Source organism: Symphalangus syndactylus, chromosome 12 (assembly GCF_028878055.3).
Source record: "Symphalangus syndactylus isolate Jambi chromosome 12, NHGRI_mSymSyn1-v2.1_pri, whole genome shotgun sequence".
Taxonomy (NCBI): domain Eukaryota; kingdom Metazoa; phylum Chordata; class Mammalia; order Primates; family Hylobatidae; genus Symphalangus; species Symphalangus syndactylus.
This window is the reverse complement of record NC_072441.2, coordinates 85845860-85869768: the sequence shown is the minus strand read 5'-3', so window position 1 is coordinate 85869768 and position 23909 is coordinate 85845860. Positions and strand designations below refer to the sequence as shown.

At 41.7% G+C, this 23909-nt stretch overlaps 1 protein-coding gene across 6 annotated transcripts in view; it reads left to right on the top strand.

Moving 5' to 3' along the window:
* Positions 1-23909, top strand: part of FCRL5 (Fc receptor like 5) — a 38331-nt gene that overhangs the window by 5367 nt on the left and 9055 nt on the right. For all 6 annotated transcript variants that reach the window (XM_063624909.1, XM_063624910.1, XM_063624911.1 and 3 more), the window contains 7 exons: positions 938-1189; positions 1474-1758; positions 2865-3143; positions 6638-6916; positions 11118-11396; positions 18438-18716; positions 21783-22061. In XM_063624909.1, coding sequence (XP_063480979.1) covers positions 938-1189; positions 1474-1758; positions 2865-3143; positions 6638-6916; positions 11118-11396; positions 18438-18716; positions 21783-22061 — 1932 coding nt within the window. The remainder of the gene's footprint in view (positions 1-937; positions 1190-1473; positions 1759-2864; positions 3144-6637; positions 6917-11117; positions 11397-18437; positions 18717-21782; positions 22062-23909) is intronic.

The following is a 23909-nucleotide window of genomic DNA, read 5'->3' as shown; positions in this document are numbered from 1 at the left end:
CCTAAAGCCGCCTGTTTTGAAGTTGAAGTTATATCATTTTTTAATGTAGTGGAAGCAGTGTACTAGCAAGGAATAAGTAAAAATGCTTAATTCTTTGACTTAACAATCCCTCTCTTAAGAATTTGCCTACTGAAACAATCATAGATATCCATCCCTGAAAATGGCAGACCTTAACATGATTTAAAAAAAGAATACTCGGCTGGGCACGGTGGTTCATGCCTGTAATCCCAGCACTTTGGGAGGCCGAGGTGGGCAGATCACGAGGTCAGGAGATCGAGACCATCTTGGCTAACACGGTGAAACCCCGTCTCTACTAAAAACACAAAAAATTAGCCGGGCTTGGTGGCGGGCGCCTGTAGTCCCAGCTACTCGGGAGGCTGAGGCAGGAGAATGGCATGAACCCGGGAGGCGGAGCTTGCAGTGAGCCGAGATAGCACCACTGCAGTCTGGCCTGGGCGAAAGTGCGAGACTCCGTCTCAAAAAAAAAAAAAAAAAACTCATTAAAGAAATTACATTACTGCCAGTGAAGGAAAACTTTGTGAACATTAAAATCAGGTTCAATAATGATACTAATGACATAGGAAAGTGTTCATAGCATAATAAATGAAAGGAAAGTTATCAAATCTACAAATATTATTATTATTCCATAAAAGAAATACACATGAGCTCTCAAGTACTTGAAAGTGGAAGAGAAAATGGGAAAAACATATACTGAAATATGGGTGGTGAGATGGTAGGTGATTTTACCTACATTTCTGCTTTTCAACTTTTCTCAAGTGTATGTGTTCATTTTTAAATCAGAAAAAAAGAAATGATAATTATTTTAAGAGTTCTTTTTCCCAACCCATTTTTTTTACATAAAATCTACTTGGAAAAACAATGAAAAGAAAGGGGAAACAATAGGATAAACCAAATAACTCTGTTATGTTTCTCATAGCTTCCCTGATCCTGCAAGCTCCACTTTCCGTGTTTGAAGGAGACCCTGTGGTTCTGAGGTGCCGGGCAAAGGCGGAAGTAACACTTAATAATACTATTTACAAGAATGATGATGTCGTGGCATTCCTTAATAAAAGAACTGACTTCCATATTCCTAATGCAAGTCTCAAGGACAATGGTGCATATCGCTGTACTGGATACAAGGAAAGTTGTTGCCCTGTTTCTTCCAACACAGTCAAAATCCAAGTCCAAGGTAAAGTGTTCATTATTTTGTTAAGTGAGTTGGTCAAAAGGAGATTCCTTGGGGTCGTAGAGATAGAACAGGAGGAAAAGGGTGGACTGGAATACCACTAAACCACAGGGCACATTCCTGCAAGGACCAGAGGAAGTATAGTAGTGCTTTGGGCTGAAGGAAGCTAAGGATCAATGGCATTCCTTTCTTTGCCTGCTTTTGGATGTGTTGCTGCTTGAAGTGTGTTTTTCTCCAAAGCAGTTCCAGCCTCATTGCTCTGGGACTGTTGTGATTCTTCTTTCTAGAGCCATTTACACGTCCAGTGCTGAGAGCCAGCTCCTTCCAGCCCATCAGCGGGAGCCCAGTGACCCTGACCTGTGAGACCCAGCTCTCTCTAGAGAGGTCAGATGTCACGCTCCGGTTCTGCTTCTTCAGAGATGACCAGACCCTGGGATCAGGCTGCAGTCTGTCCTCGAAGTTCCAGATTACTGCCATGTGGAGTAAAGATTCAGGGTTCTACTGGTGTCAGGCAGCAACAACGCCTTACGGCATCATATCTAACAGCCCGAGATCTTGGATACAGGTGCAGAGTAAGTGTTGGTGGAATCTGAGATTTGCTGCAGAGAGGGCTGGAAAAGTGGGACAGAACTGCATATCAGCTTGGGTCACCAGTCTCTGTAGAAAAAACTCGTACCTATGAGAATGGGAGTTGTGCAAGCAAAGAGACCTCTACTCTTGTGAACATCTTAGAAGATCTTAGACCCAGGAAAATCCAAGAAAAGAAAGGTCTATTTTTCTTTTCTTTCAATGCCATTAAATACAATTCTTTCTTTTCTCTCACAGGGTTCTTTTCCCTGACATCATTTTTTTTCTTCTAGTCCCATAGGGATAAGGCATGGGCTGTGGCATAGCTCTATGACTCTGGGGTACAGAGGTATCTGTTGTCCCAATTAACATTACTTATTGACATTTCCCGTAGGATACAAAAACAGGTTGCAACATCATAGTTACTCCAAATACGTAAGTCTGGAGGTTTACCATTCCCTAGTTATGAGTATAAATATGCATGCCAGATTACATCACCTCCCTTACTAGTATACAGCACCATCCTTCCTTCAAAGCTATTGTGGTAGTTACAGTGATGAGGGAAAAACAGCTTCTGTAGATCCCTGTGTCACCCCTCCACTCATGGCAAACTCCAGGCTCACTTCTAAGGAGACAATGTGGTCATCACCAGACTAGGAGTCAGGACACCAACTCTGGCCCTGGCTGGCCCTGAAAACAGCCTACACAGGCAGGTCTCCTAGTCTCTCCCTGACTCAGTTTTCTCACCTGAGAAAGAAGGTCAGTCTGAGCCAAGGGAGAGATTAGGAGCAGAAGAAAAAGCTCTAGAAGACTATGCTAATCTTTAAGGAAAAACTATCAACAGCAAATAAATCCCTGAGGCCAATGCAAGTGAAGGAGAAATGAACAGGAATAGGAAAGAAGACTCAGAATAATTGGACACTTCAGGTGCAACGTTCCATAGTCATAGGGCAGAGGGAAGGAGCAAGAAGCAGGTGCAGGTAAGGGTGTGTGGTTCTGATGGCAGCAAGGTAAGGGTGGAGACTGGAGACTGGGTATTTGCATTGGCCATGCCTTGTAATCTACAGTAAGAGGCAAAAGCAATTCTTGACTAATTTTTTCTCTTGCTCAGTCCCCGCATCTCATCCTGTCCTCACTCTCAGCCCTGAAAAGGCTCTGAATTTTGAGGGAACCAAGGTGACACTTCACTGTGAAACCCAGGAAGATTCTCTGCGCACTTTGTACAGGTTTTATCATGAGAGTGTCCCCCTGAGGCACAAGTCAGTCCGCTGTGAAAGGGGAGCATCCATCAGCTTCTCACTGACTACAGAGCATTCAGGGAACTACTACTGCACAGCTGACAATGGCCTTGGTGCCACGCCCAGTAAGGCTGTGAGCCTCTCAGTCACTGGTAAGCCCTGCATTTCTGCCAATCACCCACCTCTGGCCCGAGTCCTGTCTCACCCCGCCCTTCAGAAGTCGGCATATACCTTCCAGTATCCTCGGTTTCTTTCTTGGGAAAACTGAATGTCCTCCTCCACTCTCCAGCTCACTGAACCAGCTGCCTGCCTCTTGAGTCTCGTTGAATTGCAGTCTATGTGCCTTCATACCCCTGCCTGATGGTGCAGCGGTTTTCTATCCCCTCGCCCCCAATTTCTGAGAAGCCAAGTGCTTTTCTTGTGCTTTCCACTTGTCCTGTGGCTCCCCAGATGCCTGATTTTCATTCACTATATTATTCTCAGTAGACACAGACTCAATTTCCAGGAGCACAGAGGTATCTCTTGTTCTGTTAATATCAGACATTAATCAATAAACCAGAGGCAAAGACATGTAAGACACAAAGACAAGTCGCTGGATCATAGTTAACCCAGCATGTCCTTCTTGTTCAAGCCTTTTTTAGAGTTGATAGGCAGTAGGTAAGAAAGGCACAGGCAATGGTGGGCTGCGGGCAGGCCAGGAGATAGCTTCACCTCTACTTGCTTGGCTTAATGCCCTCAGAGCTATTCAGGTGGCTGCCAAATAGTTATGACATCAAAAAGGTTTCCACTGAGCTTTGGATCTCAATTTTGAACCATCCATGCATGGCTGAATGCCAGGTCCAATGTTGAAGGAGACAGTGTGATTTGGGTCTATACTGGTGACAGAGAGTCCAGTCTGGGTTGGGCCTGGAAGCAGCATCAGTTTCCTCTCTTGTAAAACAATAATACCAGCTTGGAAGACAAGCAAGAATCCAGTCCCTCCCACATGGATGTGTGAGATTATAAAGGAGAGGACCAGGGAACCCAGAAGGAGACATCAAATGACGTAGAAAGAGAACAGTGTCCCTGACATTCAGAGGCCCAAGGAAAGTGGAAACAGTGACATCATGATCAAACATGCTCAGAGATGTATAAAATTCTATTCAATGATTCATTCCTTCACCTAATAAACACTGATTGCATATATTCCATGGAACAGACTGTAGCGACATCTAAGGATGCATCTAAGGCTACACTAACCTGGCCCTGCCCACACAGTTTGCAGGGGCTAATAGCAAAAACAGACAAGTAATAGAGAAAAGATCTACCTGAGGATAGAAGTACCTGGTGGCTGCAGGAGCAGATGGAAAGGCATGCCAATCTGAGCTGGGAAGTGAGAAAAAATTTCTTGGAAGAACTCATGTGTGAGTTGAGACCTGAGGATGAGTGGGAACATTTCAGGAGAAGAGGATTGTGGTGAGGGAGGGAAGACATGTTCCAGGAACTGGAGAGGCAGTCGGTTCTTGACGACTGCAGCACAGACTGAACAGTGGAGAAAGGTAGGATGAGGTTGGAGAGGAAGGTATGGTTAGACCATATTTAGAAGCAGAGTAAAGGCTTGGGCCATATTCTGCCGGGCAATCTGGGCTCCATGAATGCTTTAAATCTTGGGGAAAACCACTCCAGCAGCACAGTGAGAAACGAGTCATAGAACAGCCAGTTTGGGGGGCAGCCAGGAGTGAAGGAGAGGGCTCATCAAGAGAGTGTCCAGCTGGACCGAACCCCCAGGCCAGTCCCAGTAGAGGAGATGGGACTTGAGAAGGAAGGACTCTGGTCGAGGCAAGAGGCACCGTGAGAGTGTGCCCCACTGTCACCAAGGGCAGAATGTGTTCTAAGCAGAAGACAGGGAGCTGGTTTGGATAAGGCAAAGCTAAGAGATGATGAAAGATAAAAACTGAGTCACATCCAGTGAATTTGGCCACAAAGTACTCTTTGGCAGAAGACAGACTAGAATCAGAATACCTGGGTTTGACTGCTGCCTCTTCACTTACTAGCTGTGTGACTCAACCACTTGGGTCCTCAGCATCTTCATCTGTGAAATAGGGGCAACAATTGTATCCACCTCAATGAATTGCTTTGATGATTAAATTAGTGTCTCTCTATATATCAATATTTACAAATTACATCCAACAAATACACACACAACAGAACTTAGTTAAAGACACTATAGTGTCATTATAACAAACATCTATTTTATTATTTTTATCTTTATCATCATAATTATATTCCAAAACATGAAAATCCACTTTAGTAGATTGTTGGGGATATAAACCGAGTTGTAATGGACAAAACATGCATATGATATATGAGACAAAGAAGTAGAGATTTAAAGGTAGGTCACTTCTTCCAGAAGACTGACTACAGAAAGGTGGAGAAACCGACTGTGAGGAACTTCAAATGCAAATAGGGTTGTTTTTCTATTGTCTGATGGTTTTTCTTTTTTAACATGGAGAGGGTTAAACACATGCAAATGGTGTTTGCAAGAAGCCAGTAGAGGTAAAAACGTTTTATCTAGGATAGAGGCAGGTGTGCACAAGGATGAAAAGACAAGAAAATCCCCCCAGGCAGGCCAAGGAGGGCTTTTCCATAGTTTCCGGGCACAGTACGCAGTGAGGAGATGGTGTAGGTAAGGGTGTGGTTCCTCTAGTGGAAAGACAAGGGAATTCTTCTTTGAGAGCAACAGCTCTGCACAAGAGAGGCAGGTCCTACAATAAGGGGAGCTGGGAAAGAAGAAAAGACAAGAGATCTGATGGAAAAGGAAGAGATAGGGAATGACTAGCATGGAGGACAGGAGAGATGGTGAGAGTAGCCTGGGAAGTGACTGGGTCACCCTGCAGGTGGGTGGAGCCTGTGGACTGGAGACTGAACATCAGCATAGGTGAAACATTGAATCTGTGAACCAAAAACTATCTGAGACAGGTCTCAGTCAATTTGGATAGTATATTTTGCCATGGCTAAGGACATGTGCCCCAGATTCAGCTCCCTGCCTTCTCCAAAGATGATTTTGAGGGTTTCAATGTTTAAAGGTGAAAGGGAAGATACTGGAGAAAAAGGAAGAAATTTTTTAAAAAGTATGTGTAAATAACAGAAAAACAGTTGCATTCTTTTGAGTCTTTGATCAACCTTTAGCAGAATACACAATTTACATCTGAGAGAGGGGCAGAGGAATAGTCACTTCTGTCTTCCTTTAGCCCAGTGAGTCTGCATTTTTAAGTCAGGGAAACAATCAGATATGCATTTGTCTCCTGTAAGCAGGAATGACTTAAAGTTCTGTCTTTTGTCCTGCACTTGTGAAAATCAGCTATCAATTTACATTGTTAGAGTAAAACAGAACCATTTAAAACAGAACTATTTTAGGGTAAAGATCTTGGGGCCCACAAAGAAATATTTCAGTGGACAAATTTTGAGGGAGGTATGTAGCTTTTAAAAAAGTCTTTGAAGTTATCTTATTAAGGAATAAAATAAAAGGCAGGTTTGCCTGAAATAGTGCCCAGCTTGACTTTTCCCTTTGGCTTAGCGATTTGGGGTTCCCAAGATTTATTTTCCTTTTACGAAATCTACAGCAAGAGGCAGAAGCAAATCTTGACTAATTTTTTCTCTCTCTCAGTCCCTGTGTCTCATCCTGTCCTCACCCTCAGCTCTGCTGAGGACCTGACTTTTGAGGGAGCCAAGGTGACACTTCACTGTGAAGCTCAGAGAGGTTCACTCCCCATCCTGTACCAGTTTCATCACGAGGATGCTGCCCTGGGGAATAGGTCGGCGAACTCTGCAGGAGGAGTGGCTATCAGCTTCTCTCTGACTGCAGAGCATTCAGGGAACTACTACTGCACAGCTGACAATGGCTTTGGCCCCCAGCGCAGTGAGGCAGTGAGCCTCTCCGTCACTGGTAAGCCCTGGGTTCCTGCCGATCACCCACTCCTGGCCAAGAGTCCTCTCTCACCCAGCCCTTCAGAAGTCAGCATGTACCTTCCAATATCCTCTGTTTCTTTCTTGGAACAACCTAATATCCTCCTCCACTCTCTAGCTCACTGAACCAGCTGTCTGCTCCTTGAGCCTCATCCCATTGCAGTCTGGGTGCCTTCCCACCCTGCCTAATGATGCAGCAGCTTTCTTTTCCCTGCTCCTCAAATTCTGAGCAGCCAATTGCTTTTCTCGTGCTCTCCACTTGTCCTGTAGATCTGCCAGATGCCTGATTTTCATTTACTAAATTAGTAGATATAGACTCAGACTCAGTTCTCAGGAGCACAGAAATGTCCCCTGTCCAGTTAACATCAGACATCAATGAATAACCGGATGCAAAGTCATGTAAGACACAAAGACAAGTCGCTGGATCACAGTTAATCCAACATGTCTCCCTTGCTCAAGCCTTTTTTAGGGTTGATTGGGCACTAGGTAAGAAAGGCACAGACAGCAGCAGGCTGGGGGCAGGCCAGGAGACAGCTTAACCTCTGCTTGCTTGGCTTAACGCCCTCATGGCTACTCAGGTAGCTGTCAAATAGTTATGACATCAAAAAGGTTTCCTTTGAGCTCTGGATCTCAGTTTTGAACCATCCATGTGTGGCTAAATGGCCAGGTTCAGTGTTGAAGGAGACAGTGTGATTTCGGTCTATACTGGAGACAGAGAGTCCAGTCTTGGTTGGTCCTGGAAGCGGCCTCAGTTTCCTCTCCTGTAAAACAATAATACCAGCTTGGAAGACAAGCAAGAATCCAGTCCATCCCACATGGATGTGTGTGATTATAAAGAAGAGGACCAGGGAACCCAGGGGGAGACATCAAATGATATAGAAAAAGAACAATACCCCTAACATTCAGAGGCCCAAGGAAAGTGGAGACAGGGACATCATGATCAAATACACTCAGAGATGTTTAAAGTCCTATTCAATGACCCACTTCTTCACCTAATAAATGCTGATTGCATATATTCCATGGACCAGACTATACTGATATCTAAGGATGCATCTAAGACTACACTAACCTGGCCCTGCCCACACAGTTCATAGGGGCTAATAGCAAATGCAGACAAGTTATAGAGAAAACATCAACCTAAGTTTAGAAGTACCTGGTGGCCGCAGGAGCAGATGAAAGGCAAGCCAATCTGAGTTGGGAAGTGAGAAAACAATTCTTGGAATTTGAGATGATGTCGGGGGAAATTCACCCCCGATATTTCATGTAGGTTCTTTTCTATTTTCCCTAAGTGTCAGCTGGTCTGAGAAATAAAGGGACAGAGTACAAAAGAGAGAAATTTTAAAGCTGAGTGTCTGGGGGAGACATCACATGTCAGCAGATTCCGTGGTGCCCCCTGAGCCGAAAAACCAGCAAGTTTTTATTAGTGATTTTCAAAAGGGGAGGGAGTGTACAAATAGGGTGTGGCTCACAGAGATCACATGCTTCACAAGGTAATAAAGTATCACAAGGCAAATAGACGCAGGGTGAGATCACAGGACCACAGGACCAGGGTGAAATTAAAATTGCTAATGAAGCTTCGGGCACGCATTGTCATTGATAACATCTTATCAGGAGACAGGGTTTGAGAGCAGACAACCGGTCTGACCAAAATTTATTAGGCGGGAATTTCCTCGTGCTAATAAGCCTGGGAGCACTACAGAAGACCGGAGCTTCTTTCATCCCCTAGCTACGATCATAAGACAGCCATCCCCAAAGCGGCCATTTCAGAGGCCTCCCCTTAGGGACGAATTCTCTTTCTCAGGGATGTTCCTTGCTGAGAAAAATAATTCAGCGATATTTCTCCTATTTGCTTTTGAGAGAAGAAAAATATGGCTCTGTTCCGCCCGGCTCACAGGCAGCCAGAGTTTAAGGTTATCTCCCTTGTTCCCTGAACATTGCTGTTATCCTGTTCTTTTTTCAAGGTGCCCAGATTTCATCTTGTTTAAACAATTTGTGCAGTTAACGCAATTATCACAGGGTCTTGAGGTGACATTCATCCTCATCTTACAAAGATGATGGGATTAAGAGATTAAAGTAAAGACTAAAGACAGGCATAGGAAATCACAAGGGTATTGATTGGGGAAGTGGTAAGTGTCCATGAAATCTTCACAATTTATGTTCAGAGATTGCAGTAAAGACAGGCTTAAGAAATTATAAAAGCATTAATTTGGGGAACTCATAAATGTCCATGAAATCTTCACAATTTATGTTCTTCTGCCATGGCTTCAGCTGGTCCCTCCGTTCAGGGTCCCTGACTTCCCGCAACAAGATGAGACCTGATGGAGAAGAGGATTGTGGTGAGGGAGGGAAGACACTTTCAAAGAACTGGAGAGTGGTCAGTTCTTGATGACTGAAGCATAGACAGAACAGTAGAGAACCGCAGGATAAGGTTGGGGAAGACAACATCGTTAGAACCTACTTAGAAGCAGAGTAAGGGATTGAGCCATATTCTGCAGGGCAATCTGGGCTCCATGAAGGTTTTAAATGTTGGGGAAAACCACTCCAGCAGTACAGTGAGGATCAGGTCATAGACCAACCTGTTTGAGGAGCAGCCAGGAGTGAAGGAGGGGGCACAACAAGGGAGTGTCCAGCTGGACAGAACCCCCAGTCTAGTCCCAGTAGAGGAAATGGGACATGAGAAGGAAGGACTCTGGCCAAGGGAAAAGGCACTCACTATGAGAGTGTGCCCCACTGTCACCAAGGGTAGAACATGTTCTAAGCAGATGATAGTGAGCCAGTTTGGATAAGGCAAAGCTAAGAGATGATGAAAGATAAAAACTGAGTCACGACCAGGAGAGGTGGCTTATGCCTGTAATTCCAGCACTTTGGGAGGCTGAGGCAGGTGGATCACCTGAGGTCAGGAGTTTGAGACCAGCCTGGCCAACATAGTGAAATCCTGTGTCTGCTAAAAATACAAAAATTAGCCAGGTGTGGTGGCAGTCACCTGTAACGCCAGCTACTCGGGAGGCTGAGGCAGGAGAATTGCTTGAATTCAGGAGGCAAAGTTTGCAGTGAGCTGAGATCATGCCACTGAACTTCAGCCTGGGTGACACAGTAAGACTCCATCTCAAAAAAAAAAAAAAAAAAACTGAGTCACATCCAGTGAATTTAGCCACAAAGTACCCTTTGGCAGAAGAACACAGACTAGAACCAGAATACCTGGGTTTGACTGCTGCCTCTTCAATTACTAGCTGTGTGACTCAACCACTCGGGGCCTCAGTATTTTCATCTGTGACATAGGGACAACAATAGTACCCACCTCATTGAATTGTTTTGATGATTAACTTAGTGTCTTTATACATATAGATATTTACAAATTACATCTGACAAATATACACACACCAGAACTTAAAAGCACTATAATGTCATTATAACAAATATCTTTTTTGTATTTATCATTATCATCATTACTACATTCATAAACATGAAAAATCAGCTTTAGTAGATTATTGCGGGTAAAAACCGAGTTGTAATGGACAGAATATGCATATGAGATATGAGATAAAGAAGTAGAGATGATAAATGTAGGTCACTTCTTCCAGAAGGTTGTCCACAGAAAAGTGGAGAAACCAACTGTGAGGAACTTCAAATACAAATAAGGTTGTTTTTCTATTGTTTGATAGTTTTTCTTATATGGAGATAGTTAAACACACCAAAATGTAGTTTGAAAGAAGCCAAAAGAGGTAAGGACTTTATGTTTAGGACAGAGGCAGATGTGCACAAGGTCAAGAGACATAGGAAAATCCCCCTTGGGCAGGCCAGGCGTGGCTCTTCCATGGTTGCAGGGAAGCCTGCATGGTTGCAGGAAGAAGTGAGGAGCAGTGCAAGTGAGTCTGGTGGTGGCAAGACAAGGAATTTCTTCCTTGAAAGCATCATCTCCTCTGCAAAAGGGAGGCAGATCACACTACAAGAGGAGCCATGAGAGAAGAAGAGACTATTGGTCTGCTGGAAAAATGAACAGATAGGGAAAGATCAGCATGGAGGGCTGCTGGTCAGAGAAACCTGAGAAGTTGCTTGGCTGCCCTCCAGGTAGGTGAAGCCTGGAGATCCTGGACTGGAGACTGGGCATCTGCACTGGCCAAGTGTTGAAATCTACAGTAAGAGGCAAAAGCAAATCTTGACTCAATTTTTCTCTTCCTCAGTCCCTGTGTCTCTTCCTGTCCTCACCCTCAACTCTGCTGAGGCCCTGACTTTTGAAGGAGCCACTGTGACACTTCACTGTGAGGTCCAGAGAGGTTCCCCACGAATCCTATACCAGTTTTATCATGAGGACGTGCCCCTGGGGAGCAGCTCAACACCCTCTGTGGGAAGAGTGTCCTTCAGCTTCTCTCTGACTGAAGGACATTCAGGGAATTACTACTGCACAGCTGACAATGGCTTTGGTCCCCAGCGCAGTAAGGCGGTGAGCCTTTTTGTCACTGGTAAGTGCTGGGTTCCTGCCAATCACCCATCCCTGGCCGAGTTCTTTCTCACCCATTCCTTTAAAAATCTGTTTGCACTGTCCAGTTTCCTCCCCTAGTCAACTTAATCCGCTTCTTGGCTTCCTCCTCAACTAACTAGCAGGGGTTCTCAGTCCTCATAAGTCCTGGCTCAGCCAGACCCCTAAAACAGCTCAGTAGATTCCCCAGCTTTTACCAAATGAACTTATTTATTGTATTTTCTCCTCATTCCTTGTATGTTCTAACAGTATGCCAATTTTTCTTGATGCACAGAGCGTGTCCTACTTCTCTACTGACATTTACATATAAACTTAGCTACAAGCACAGTCTTATAGATAAATATTGGTCAAGACCTTAAATTCTCCAAAGGATTTCCAATCTTATGGTAGATTTGGGGAAAACTGCTGGTGAACAAAGGGGGAAATGGCTCCCTAGGAACCAGCTCCTCAAACTTCTGGAGTTTTTATGATCTCTTGTTTCCTAACCCGCTAAAATCAGTATCATTTTATTGCATTATTTTAAAAAACTATTGTTGAAGTATGACATACATTCAACAAACGTGTGCAAATTGTATGTGTATGATTTGGTGTCATTATAGGAGTTAAGCTGTTTCTGTTTTTACTTGAATCTTTGTTTATTAGAAACTGGGGGAAAGTTTATTTTCTTTTCAGAGAAGCAAAATTGTATGATAGAAAAATCTTAAGCCTGATGTGTCAGACATGCCCCTAGCATAACTTGTTGAGTAAAGAGGTTATTTTTAAAATGTGAATGTTCTGAGACTACTCCAAAGTCAGAGCCAAATCTATCTAGGAAGCTTCTAGACTTCACTCATTCTGTATCCCATTACCATGTTTTTATCCATGTTTTGCTTTCTTCTCATATTTAGCAGCATCTTAAGCCTCTTTATTTTCTGTTCCTTGACTGTCACCCTTAATGCCAGTAGAATGTAAGCTTCATGAGAACATAACTTCATCCATCTTGGTCTCCACAACATCCCTGTGCCTACTTAGTATTTGGCACACAGTAGGTCCTCAGTCAACATTTGTAATTTAGTGGACAGATGATATGACAAGATGATAAGAGAGGATTTTTAAAAATCATCTAGCAAAGCCTAAGAGGAAAAAAAAACAAAGCTATTTTATAAATGAAATACCAATTTGAAGCAGTAAGAATAGAATGGATACCTTTGAAAACCGTTAATTGAATGAAGAACCAATTTGAGAAAACAATACAGAATACAAAGTAGAAAGATACAGAAATAAAGGCAAAAATTATAATATGGAAATCAGACAATGGAGCCCCCCCCCGTTATCCAGTTATGTGGATAATTAAAATGGAGACCCTGAGAAAATTGAACCGGAGTAAAATGAAGCTCAAAGATGTAGTAGAAATTGTTGAGAAGTAAAGAAAACTTGAATATGTAGATCAGAACATATATGTTTATGAAGTTATTGACCTTTGAGGTTAAAAAAATATATATGTGTATATGATTATGGGGAAAAAAGCAGTCATCTCAGAAAGAAAAATATGAAGTTAGTCTTAGACTTTGCAGCACACTCAATACCAAAGAGAGAGGAGGTCCAGACTTGGACCTGCGAGGGACGAATAATAACTGAAAATTTTATATCAAAAAGGCATCATCAAAAATACAGGGATTCAGGAAACTGAGAATGCACTAAGCCTTCTGGAAAAACCACCTAATGACAAAATCTAGCCCAACAAGATGTAAATGAATATAAAAGACTCATAATGAGGAAACCACATTATGACTGGCTCTCAACCCTGGCTGCACATTAGACTCATCAAAGACCTTTATAAAAGACACATTACTAAGCCCCTCTCCAGACTAATTCAATTCAGAATCTCACAGATGGGGCCACAGAATCAATATGTTTTGACACAACCTCAAGTGAGAGTATTGTGTAGACAAAATTGGAAACCACTGATTTAGATGTAGAAACAAAGGCTAATCAACTGTGAGAATTATGGTCACAGAATAGAAAGTAACTATTATGAACACTGAAAATGTAAAAAAAAAATGTAACAAGCCGGGCGCAGTGGCTCACGCTTGTAATCCCAGCACTTTGGGAGGCCGAGGCGGGCGGATCACGAGGTCAGGAGATCGAGACCACGGTGAAACCCCGTCTCTACTAAAAATACAAAAAAATTAGCCGGGCGTGTTGGCGGGCGCCTGTAGTCCCAGCTACTCGGAGAGGCTGAGGCAGGAGAATGGCGTGAACCCGGGAGGCGGAGTTTGCAGTGAGCCGAGACTGCGCCACTGCACTCCAGTCTGGGTGACGGAGCAAGACTCTGTCTCAAAAAAAAAAAAAAAATGTAACAAAGAAAAATCAGTTAGTCATAAGAAGGAGAGGAAGTAAAGGAACAATCATTTTCTCATGATTATTATTATTTCAGAGTAAATTGTGAATTATTTCACAATTCAAAAAGAATGGACAGTTTTAAAAAATTGGTGACAGATTTCAAAATGTCCATTTTGTAAATCGTTTCTGAATACTTTGTCAACAGTTACTTATCATTAATGGCTTATACCTCACTAAAATTCCATGGAAAACCAACTAGTAGCCTGTAGGGTCACATAGGAGAGAACAAGTGAATTCTTCGGATGGCGCAACCATAGATGTTAGGACTGACAAAAAAATAAATAATAAAAATAAACCTGTGCATTGATATGATCATAAATGATCAGGGAAAGAGGAAATAGAAACTCTCACACACCATTATTACAAGTGTCAATTGGTTCAACCTTTTCGTCTTGACACATTGTAATTATATATATTTATGGAAGTACATTTTGATATTTTGATACATATACATGGTATATAATGATCAAATTAGGATATTTAATGTACCCATCATCTCATGCATTTATCATTTCTTTGGAATAAAAACATTCAAAAGCCTCTCTTCTAGCTTTTTTGTAATGTATTATAACTGACTGTTAACCGTCATCACCCTACTGTCCAATAGAACAGAATTTATTCCTCCTGTTGAATTACAACTTTATACCCATTGACCAACTTCTCCCTATCCTCCTCTTCCCTCTCCCCTCCCCAGTCTCTGATAACCACAGTTCTATTCTCTGCTTCTATAGTATCAACTTTGTTTTTTTTAGATTCAAAATATGAGTGAAATCATGCAGTATCAGTCTGTCTGTGCCTGGCTAATTTCATTAAATATGACATCCTCCAGGTCTTTTCATATTGCTGCAAATCACAGGATTTCATTATTTTTTATGGCTGAATACTATTCCATTGTGTATATATTCCACATTTTATTTATTTATTCATCTGCTGGGGGGCATTTAGATTGCTTGTATATGTTGGCTATTGTGAACAGGGCTGCAATAAACTTGAGAGTGCAGATATCTCTTCAACATAGTGACTTTATTTCCTTTGAATATCCACCCAGCAGTGAAATTGCTGGATAATATGGTAGCTCTATTTTTATTTTATTGAGAAACTTCCATGCCGTTTCTTGTAGTGGCTGTACTAATTTACAATGCCACCAGCAATGTAAGGGATCCTTCCTCTCCACAACCTAACCAACACTTGTTTTCTTCTGACTTTTTGTTAACAGTCATTCTAACTGGAGTGAGGTTATACTTCATTGGCGTTTTAATTGTATTTCCCCAATAATTAGTGATATTGAGCATTTTTTCATGTACCTGTTGTCCATTTTTATGTCTTCTTTAGAGAAATGTCTGTTAAAGTCTTTTGCCCATTTTTTAATCAGCTTGTTTGGTTTTTTCCTGTTAAGTTCTTTATATATTCTGGATATTAACACCTTGTCAGACATATATTTTGCAAATGTTTTCTCCTGTTCTATAAGTTGTCTTTTTACTCTGTTAATTGTTTCCTTTGATGTGCAAATTCTTTCCAGCTTGGTGTAATCCCACTTGTCTAATATTTGCTTTGGTTGCCTGTACTTTTGTATTTTAAAAGGTCCAGTCTTTTAGAAGAACAATTTGACATTATATGTTATTACTTAAAATGTTTGTATACTTCATCCCAGAAATCCCATGTCTAAGAATTTATCCTAAGAAATGCATGTGTAAATATACAAAAATATATCTACAGAATTACTTAACACAGCATTACTTGACATTTAAGAAACAACAACATCCCAAACATCCATTAATGGGAAAATGCTTAAATCTATTATAGAATATCTATACAATGGAATACTTTGTCATTGTTAAGAATAATCAGGTAGGCTGGGCACGGTGGCTCTCGCCTGTAATCCCAGCACTTTGGGAGGCCGAGGCGGGCAGGAGGTTGGGAGTTCAAAACCAGCCTGACCAACATGGAGAAACCCTGTCTCTACTAGAAATACAAAATTAGCCGGGTATGGTTGTGCATGCCTGTAATTCCAGCTATTCGGGAGGCTGAGGCAGGAGAATCGCTTCAACCCGGATGGCGGAGTTTGTGCTGAGCCGAGCTCGCGCCATTGCACTCCAGCCTGGGCAACAAGAGTGAAACTCTGACTCAAAAAAATAAAATAAAATAAAATAAAATAAAATAAAATAAAATCAGGTAATATATTTCCAAAATTATCAAGTTGTAAATGTAAAAGTTGTACTTTATTGTGTGTAAATTATGCTTTAATAAAGATGAGTTTTAAAAGTTAGTGATGTAGTTTTTTAAGTAATACCACAGAAAGATGCCCATAATATATTGCTAAGGGGAAAAAGCAGGTTGTAGACAAGTATGTTATTGTGATCCCATGCATGTGTGTGCTTTTAATGTATTTATTTATGTGTCTATGAGTGTACTTATACATAGAAAAGATCTAGAAAGTATCACCAAATACTTAACAGAAGTAATTTCTGAAAAAAATAAAGAAAATGGTAAAACTTTTTATTTTTACGTAGATAATTCTGTAAAGTTTGATTTTATTAAATGAATAGCTGGGTTTTTCATTTTTTTAAAAATTTCAGTAGTTTTGGGGACCAGGTGGTGTTTGGTTACATAAGTAAGTTCTTTAGTAGTAATTTCCGAGATTTTGGTGCACTCATTACCAGAGCAGTGTACACTGAACCCAGTGTGTAGTACTTTATCCCTCACCCCACTCTCACTCTGCCACTGAATCTGCAGAATCTATTATATTATTCTTAGGACTTTGCATCCTCATAGCTTAGCTCCCACTGATAAGTGAGAACATACAATGTTTGGTTTTCCATTCCTGAGTTACTTAGAATAATGGTCTCCAACTCCATCCAGGTTGCTGTGAATGCCATTATTTTGTTCCTTTTTATGGCTGAGTAGTATTCCATAGTGTACACACACACACACACACACACGCACATGCATATATATAACATTTTCTTTATCTACCCCTTAATTGATGGGCATTTGGGCTGGTTCCATAGTTTTGCAATCATGAGTTGTGCTGCTATAAACACGTTTGTGCAAGTGTCTTTTTCATATAACGACTTCTTTTCCTCTGGGTAGATACTCAGTAGTGAGATTGCTGGATGAAATGGTAGTTCTACTTTTAGTTCTTTAAGGAATCTCCATACTGTTTTCACAGTGGTTGTAATAGTTTACATTCCCACCAGTAGTGTAAAACTGTTCCCTTTACACCACATTCATGCCAACATCTATTATTTTTTGTTTTTTTAATTATGACCATTCTTGCAGGAGTAAGATGGTATCACATTGTGGTTTTCATTTGAATTTCCTTGATAGTGATGTCGAGCATGCTTACGTGTTTGCTGGCAATTTGTGTATCTTCTTTTGAAAATATTCTATTCATGTCCTTTGCCCACTTTTTGATGTGACTGTTTTTTCCTGATGATTTGTTTGAGTTCTTTGTTGATTCTGGATACTGGTCCAATGTCAGATGCATAGTCTGTGAATATTTTCTCCCACTCTATGGGTTGTCTGTTTACTCTGCTGATTATTTCTTTTGCTGTGCAGAAGCTTTTAAGTTTAATTCAGACCCATCTATTTATTATTGTTTTTGTTGCATTTGCTTTGGGTTCTTGGCCATGAACTCTGCCTAAGCCAATGTCTAGAAGAGTTTTTTTAAGTATATTCCAGGGTTTATATGGTTTTGGGTTTCAGATTTATGTCTTTGATCCATCTTGAGTTGATTTTTGTGTAAGGTGAGAGATGAGGATCCAGTTTCATTCTTCTACATGTGGCTTGCCAATGATCCCAGCACCATTTGTTGCATAGGGTGCTCTTTCCTCATTTTATGTTTTTGTTTCCTTTATCAAAGATCAGTTGGCTGTAAGTATTTGGCTTTATTTCTGTGTTCTCTCCTTCCATTGGTCTACCGGTCTATTTTTATACCAGTACCGTGCTGTTCTGGTAACTATAGCCTTGTAGTATAGTTCAAAGTCAGGTAATGTGATGCCTCCAGATTTGTTCTTTTTGCTTAGTCTTGCTTTGGCTATGTAGGCTCTTTTTTTGTTCCATATGAATATTAGGATTGTTTTTTCTAGTTCTGTGAAGAGTTATGTGGTATTTTGATGGGAATTGCATTGAATTTATAGATTGCTTTTGGTAGATGGCCATTTTCACAATATTGATTCTACCCATCCATGAGAATGGGATGTGTTTCCATTTGATTGTGTCATCTGCGATTTCTTACAGCAGTGTTTTATAGTTTTTCTTATAGATATCTTTCACTTACTTGTGAAGGCGTATTTCTAAGTATTTTATTTTTTGTAGGTGTCATAAACAAGTTTGAATTTTTTATTTGATTCTCAGCTTGGTCACTGTTGGTATATAGCAGTGCTACCGATTTGTGTACATTGATTTTGTGTCCTGAAACTTTAGTGAATTCATTTATCAGATCTAGGAGCTTTCTGGATGAGTCTTTAGGGTTTCCGAGGTATACAATCATGTCATCAGTGAACAGCAACGGTTTGACTTCTTCCTCTTTACCAATTTGGATGTCCTTTATTTCTTTCTCTTGTCTGATTGTTCTGGCTAGGACAAAGAGCTATTTTTAATTTTAAAAATACATGTGTCCCTAACTCATTTTCTCTCTCAGTTCCAGTGTCTCGCCCCATCCTCACCCTCAGGGTTCCCAGGGCCCAGGCTGTGGTGGGGGACCTGCTGGAGCTTCACTGTGAGGCCCTGAGAGGCTCTCCCCCAATCCTGTACTGGTTTTATCATGAGGATGTCACCCTGGGGAGCAGCTCAGCCCCCTCTGGAGGAGAAGCTTCTTTCAACCTCTCTCTGACTGCAGAACATTCTGGAAACTACTCATGTGAGGCCAACAATGGCCTAGTGGCCCAGCACAGTGACACAATATCACTCAGTGTTATAGGTAAGTTGACCTAACCAGCAGCACAAAAATAAAAAGACCATCTCCCCTAACTTTACCAGTAGCCAAGATCGGAGGTACGGTTTCTAGAGTCATTTGCTGTGTGACATCTTGTCAGGCTTGGTGCCTACACAGCCTCCATCACTGAATTTTGTATCCTACGCGTTCAGGAACTTGCACCTTCCCTTCCCTTGCTGTACTTTTCCTGCTAGCAGCAGTCCAGCCACCATGACCAAAATTCCCCTAACATAGGAGTAAAGGCTTTCCAAATACAAACTATATTCTGGCCAACAGTGATAGTAAGAAAGAAAGTTATAAAGTTCTGTGTGCTTCACCTTGGAAGAGATTTAGTTGTGGTTTTCTCTGTCTGCCAATCAATAAAGAGGCCAACACAATTCTCTTATTGGCTCACACATTTCTCTCTAGCCTCTCCTGCCCCTGTCCCAGAGTGGGTTGGGTTCCCACGTAAGACACTTCATAGAAGACATAATTCTTCTGCCTCCTTACCTGCTCCTGTTCCATTCAGCAACATCAAGATCTTCCATGCATCCTTGTCACAGGCAGATTCCTAGTTATGCCCATTCTCAATGAAGGCTTTGGCACTGTACTTTCAGTCCTTCTCCATACACCACAATCTGCCATCATTTCGTGAGTCTCATGGTCACATGTATAACCCCCTTAACACCATGGCCTATCCTCTCCACACCAGTCAGCCACTCCCACATACATACACAACTTCATCTCCAAAAGGACAATTTTAAGCCCTTATTATCTGACAACCACCCCCTGGCATTCTGCTTGCGTCAGCCCCTCCTATCACTATTGTTCTCAGACCTTGACAGAACTCCCAGGTCATTAATACCTCCACTAATTCCCTACTCCACTAAACAATAACCCCCTCCACTCCCACCACCAAATTGAGTGTCTAGCTCTGTATCCACCCAGTAACTCATCTCTCCTCTTCCTAAAATATAGAGGAGAGGACTTCCCTCCCTGTAGGTGAACATCTCCATCTGGTCTCCAGATTTCATCATTTTGTGCATTCTCAGAAGCTATACAACTGATTATCCCTTTCTCTTCTGTGGCCCCAACATCTCTGTCTCTGTAGGATCCTTTGCACTGGCATGTAACATGGTACATCTCTCCCATATCCAAGGAAAATGCTCTCTTGGTCCCACTTATGCCTCCATACACTACCCCTTCATGGCTAAACTTCCAAAAACAGTCAGTTACCCAGGTTGTCTCCATGTCCTCATTGTCCACTAGGCTCTAATCTACTAGGTTTTTCCAAGCTCTCCACCAAAGTGTTTCTCACAAAGGTCACCGATGACCTTCAAGGCTTTAAATCCAATGGCCATTTTTCAAACCTCATCTTCCTTGACATATCAGATGTATTCCATGTTGTTTACCATTTCTTCCTCCTTGAAACCCTCCCTTCAGTGAATCTATCTTCTTCTGGCTCTCTTCTCTCCCTGGCCACTTCTTCAGTCTTCTTTACTGGCTCCTCCTTTTATAGAAAACCTTTAAGCATTGGCATGTTCCAGAACTTTGACTTATGCCCGCTTATCTAAATCCTTTCTCTGGATGATCCTGGGTATGTCATGTATAAATGGCCTTGTCATCTATAAATAATGATTCCTAAACTTCTATCTCTAAAAGGGACCTCCCACTTGAGCATCTGCACATGACATATCTTCACTCAAATATCTCAAAAGCATATCAATCTGAGCATCTCTAAAACTGAACTGCTGACATTTTCTTCCTCTTTCAAGGGTTCCTACCTCTGTGAAACACATCTCTTCTCAACAGATACACAAATCAGAAACAGAGGAGTCTTCCTCAACATTTCTCTTCCTCAACATTTCTCTTCCTCACCCCTCACAGCCAGTTAATCATTAAGTCTTGTTGATTTGACTTCCTAAATATTTCTTGGGTCTCTATCTCTACCACCTCTATCTAGACAAGTCCACCATCATTTTGACTACTACAGTGCCACTCATCTATCCCTCAATTCCACTTCTGTTCCACCACAGTCCATTTCATGCACAGAGGTCAAAATGGTCTTTTAAAAGGGACAAATTGATCATCTCACAGCCCTGCATAGATAGACTTATAGACTTCCCATTGCTCTGTGAAGAAGGATCAAAATCCTTTCATGGCTTATAAAGTCCAGCCTAGATCTCCTGTCTCCTATTTCATGGTACTTTGCAGACTCTTCTCAGCATGATGCCACTTTATTTCAATAATTCAAATGTGCCAGTCTTATTCCCAACTCAGGGCCTTTGCACATACTGTTTGCCTGCCTGGTGCACTCTCCACCTCCATCATCAACTGATTAATTTCAATGTTAATTTCAAAAGTCATTTTGTGAGGAAGCTTTCCTTGACTAACACATACATTTCATAGCACCCTGTCCTTTATCAATTATCAAAGTTTTAATTCTAATTTACTGTATTTTTATTTAATTGCTGCCTCTCATCCTTTTAGATTGTAGGCTCTATGAGACCAGCAACTATGTCTTTCTCATCACTGATTCCCTAGCATGTCATGCCATTCTTGGGTCTTATTAAATGCTCAATTAATTTTTATTTTTGCTCAACTTTTTAAAAAATTTTTGTTCAATTAATTTTTGATGGATACATGAATGTAAAAATGAGCAAATAACTTGACAATACTCATTCTCTTGTGTGCCCTATTTCCGATGCAGCCCAGATGCAATTACATCCCTGGTGATGTAAGCAGCAAGTCTCTCCTGTTCTTCATTTTCTGTTGAACCGATTTCTCCTCTCTCCAACTGTCTTTTTACCTCTAAGACACCTGAGTTTCAGTTTAATCTTTGTTTTCACATTCTTCAAACACATTTGAGTTTGTATATTCCAGTATTCCAAGCTGTTTATAGCACTACACAAATGTTGTTCTTTCTGGAGATCTGAAAATGTTGCTGAGTTTTGAGTAATGTCACAAGGGCATTAAAAACTGAGAAAAACATTTTTCCATTTGAAATGTCTTTAGCATGAAGGAATATATTTTAGCAGAAGCAGCTGATACATAATGTTTTTCGTCCCTCAGTTCCAGTATCTCGTCCCATCCTCACCTTCAGGGCTCCCAGGGCCCAGGCTGTGGTGGGGGACCTGCTGGAGCTTCACTGTGAGGCCCTGAGAGGCTCTCCCCCAATCCTGTACTGGTTTTATCATGAAGATGTCACCCTGGGTAAGATCTCGGCCTCCTCTGGAGAAGGAGCCTCCTTCAACCTCTCTCTGACTACAGAACATTCTGGAATCTACTCCTGTGAGGCGGACAATGGTCTGGAGGCCCAGCGCAGTGAGATGGTGACACTGAAAGTTGCAGGTGAGTGGGCCCTGCCCACCAGCAGCACATCCAAGAACTGACTGTGCCTGCTCTCCCCACAGCTGAAAATGGAGCCACAGAGCTCCTCAGGGCTGTTTGCTTGTGTGGCATCCCAGCACACTTCGTGCCTGCAGAACCTCCCTGTGAAAGTCTCGGATCCTTTGTGGTATGGTTCCAGGAATCTGATGTTTCCCAGCAGTCTTCTTGAATGTGATCAAAGCACCTCACTAAAAATGCAAATAAAACTTTTTTAGAACATAAACTATATTCTGAACTGAAATTATTATATGAAAGTGAAACCAAAGAATTCTGAGTATATGTTTCTCTGCCCTAGAAAAGATTAGGCTGTTTCTTGTTCAGATTCTTCTCTCATTGACTTCTAACAAGCCTCTACTCTTGAGTTTCTTTCATTACTGGGGATGTAAATGTTCCTTACATTTCCACATTAAAAATCCTATGTTAACATGAGCTATGTGTACAGCCCTTCAGAGACACACTCGGTGATCTTTAAAGCAAGGGACACAGGTGACCAGGGTGGAGAATGGGGAGCAGGATGACATGGAATGGAAATGGACATCCATCAACCAAATTCCTGTATTCTCAAAGCTGTTCTTTGATCTCTTTCAATTAAGTGTAATAACCCAAGGAAAGCTGCTTCTAGTGAGCTTTGAATCTTTTTGGTGATGAACTCCTACAAGCCAAACTTTGAAACCTCTGTTTAGAGGGACCTGGTGTTTAGCAAAAGTATGCTAAGTGGTGTTGAGATGAATCTTCTAGACTTGGCTCTGAAGATAACTAGCTGTATGACATTGGCCAAGCACCTTTTCCCATGTTGACCTCAATTACCACACCCATAAAGTGGGAAAATCAGACTAGATGAAAATCATGATCATCCCTTGTGCTAGAAGTCTATGATTTTGGTAGACAGGGAATATGGATTATGCAGACTTACAGGTTCCTAGAAGGAGATGTGCAAAAGTAAAAGCAGGTTGTACCTGCTCCTGGAATATATCCTGGAGAAACAGGAGACCATACAATGGTATGCAATCACCATTCCAGTCATGTAAAGCAAAATATACGCTGATGCTCTTATTCCCTTTGGCAATGTGCCTGGGTATCATAAGGAATAGACAGAGTCACATAAGCAGGTTGATCTAGGCATGCCAACCCAGGATCCAGCATCTCACAAAGTAGCCAGTGCAACTATCTCATTGTTATCCAGGATGTGATGACTTTAGATTTGGGTTTTCCCATTCAGTCAGCTCATTCTTCTTCCCCCACCAGCAGCACCAACCTCGACAATTTTCCTGAGATTTGCAGGGGCTCTCCCCACACAGTTTACACACCTATCCCTTAGAGCCAGCACACAGGCATGTACCATGGACCGAGGGCTCCTCCATCTTTCCTCACAATACAGCAAGCCAACACATCATACCTTCCACATTCTATACTTATGATTTCATGGTTTTCTGCTCATCCTCACTCCCTTGTTTCTATAATTCTCTGTCGCAAATGCATGTTATTTCTGCTGCTGCTGTTATCGCAACTAAAGGGTTTCTTGCTCAGCCTGAATGAATTGTGTCTGAATCCTGAAACTAGGACCCAGGTGATAGAGACCAGGAACTGCCAGAAAAGGAAATATTATTTCTTATTATCATCATGACCAGTGGCATCATCATCAACACTCACTGAGCCCTCACCAGGTTCCAGGCTCTGTGCTAAATGTTTAATATGCAATATCTCATTTAATTATTAAGATAAACATGTAAGGATAAATTTTAAGCCATTGTATCCCCTGTTTGCAGAAAAGAAACTGAGGTTTAGAGAAGTGAAGTAACTAGCTTGCAG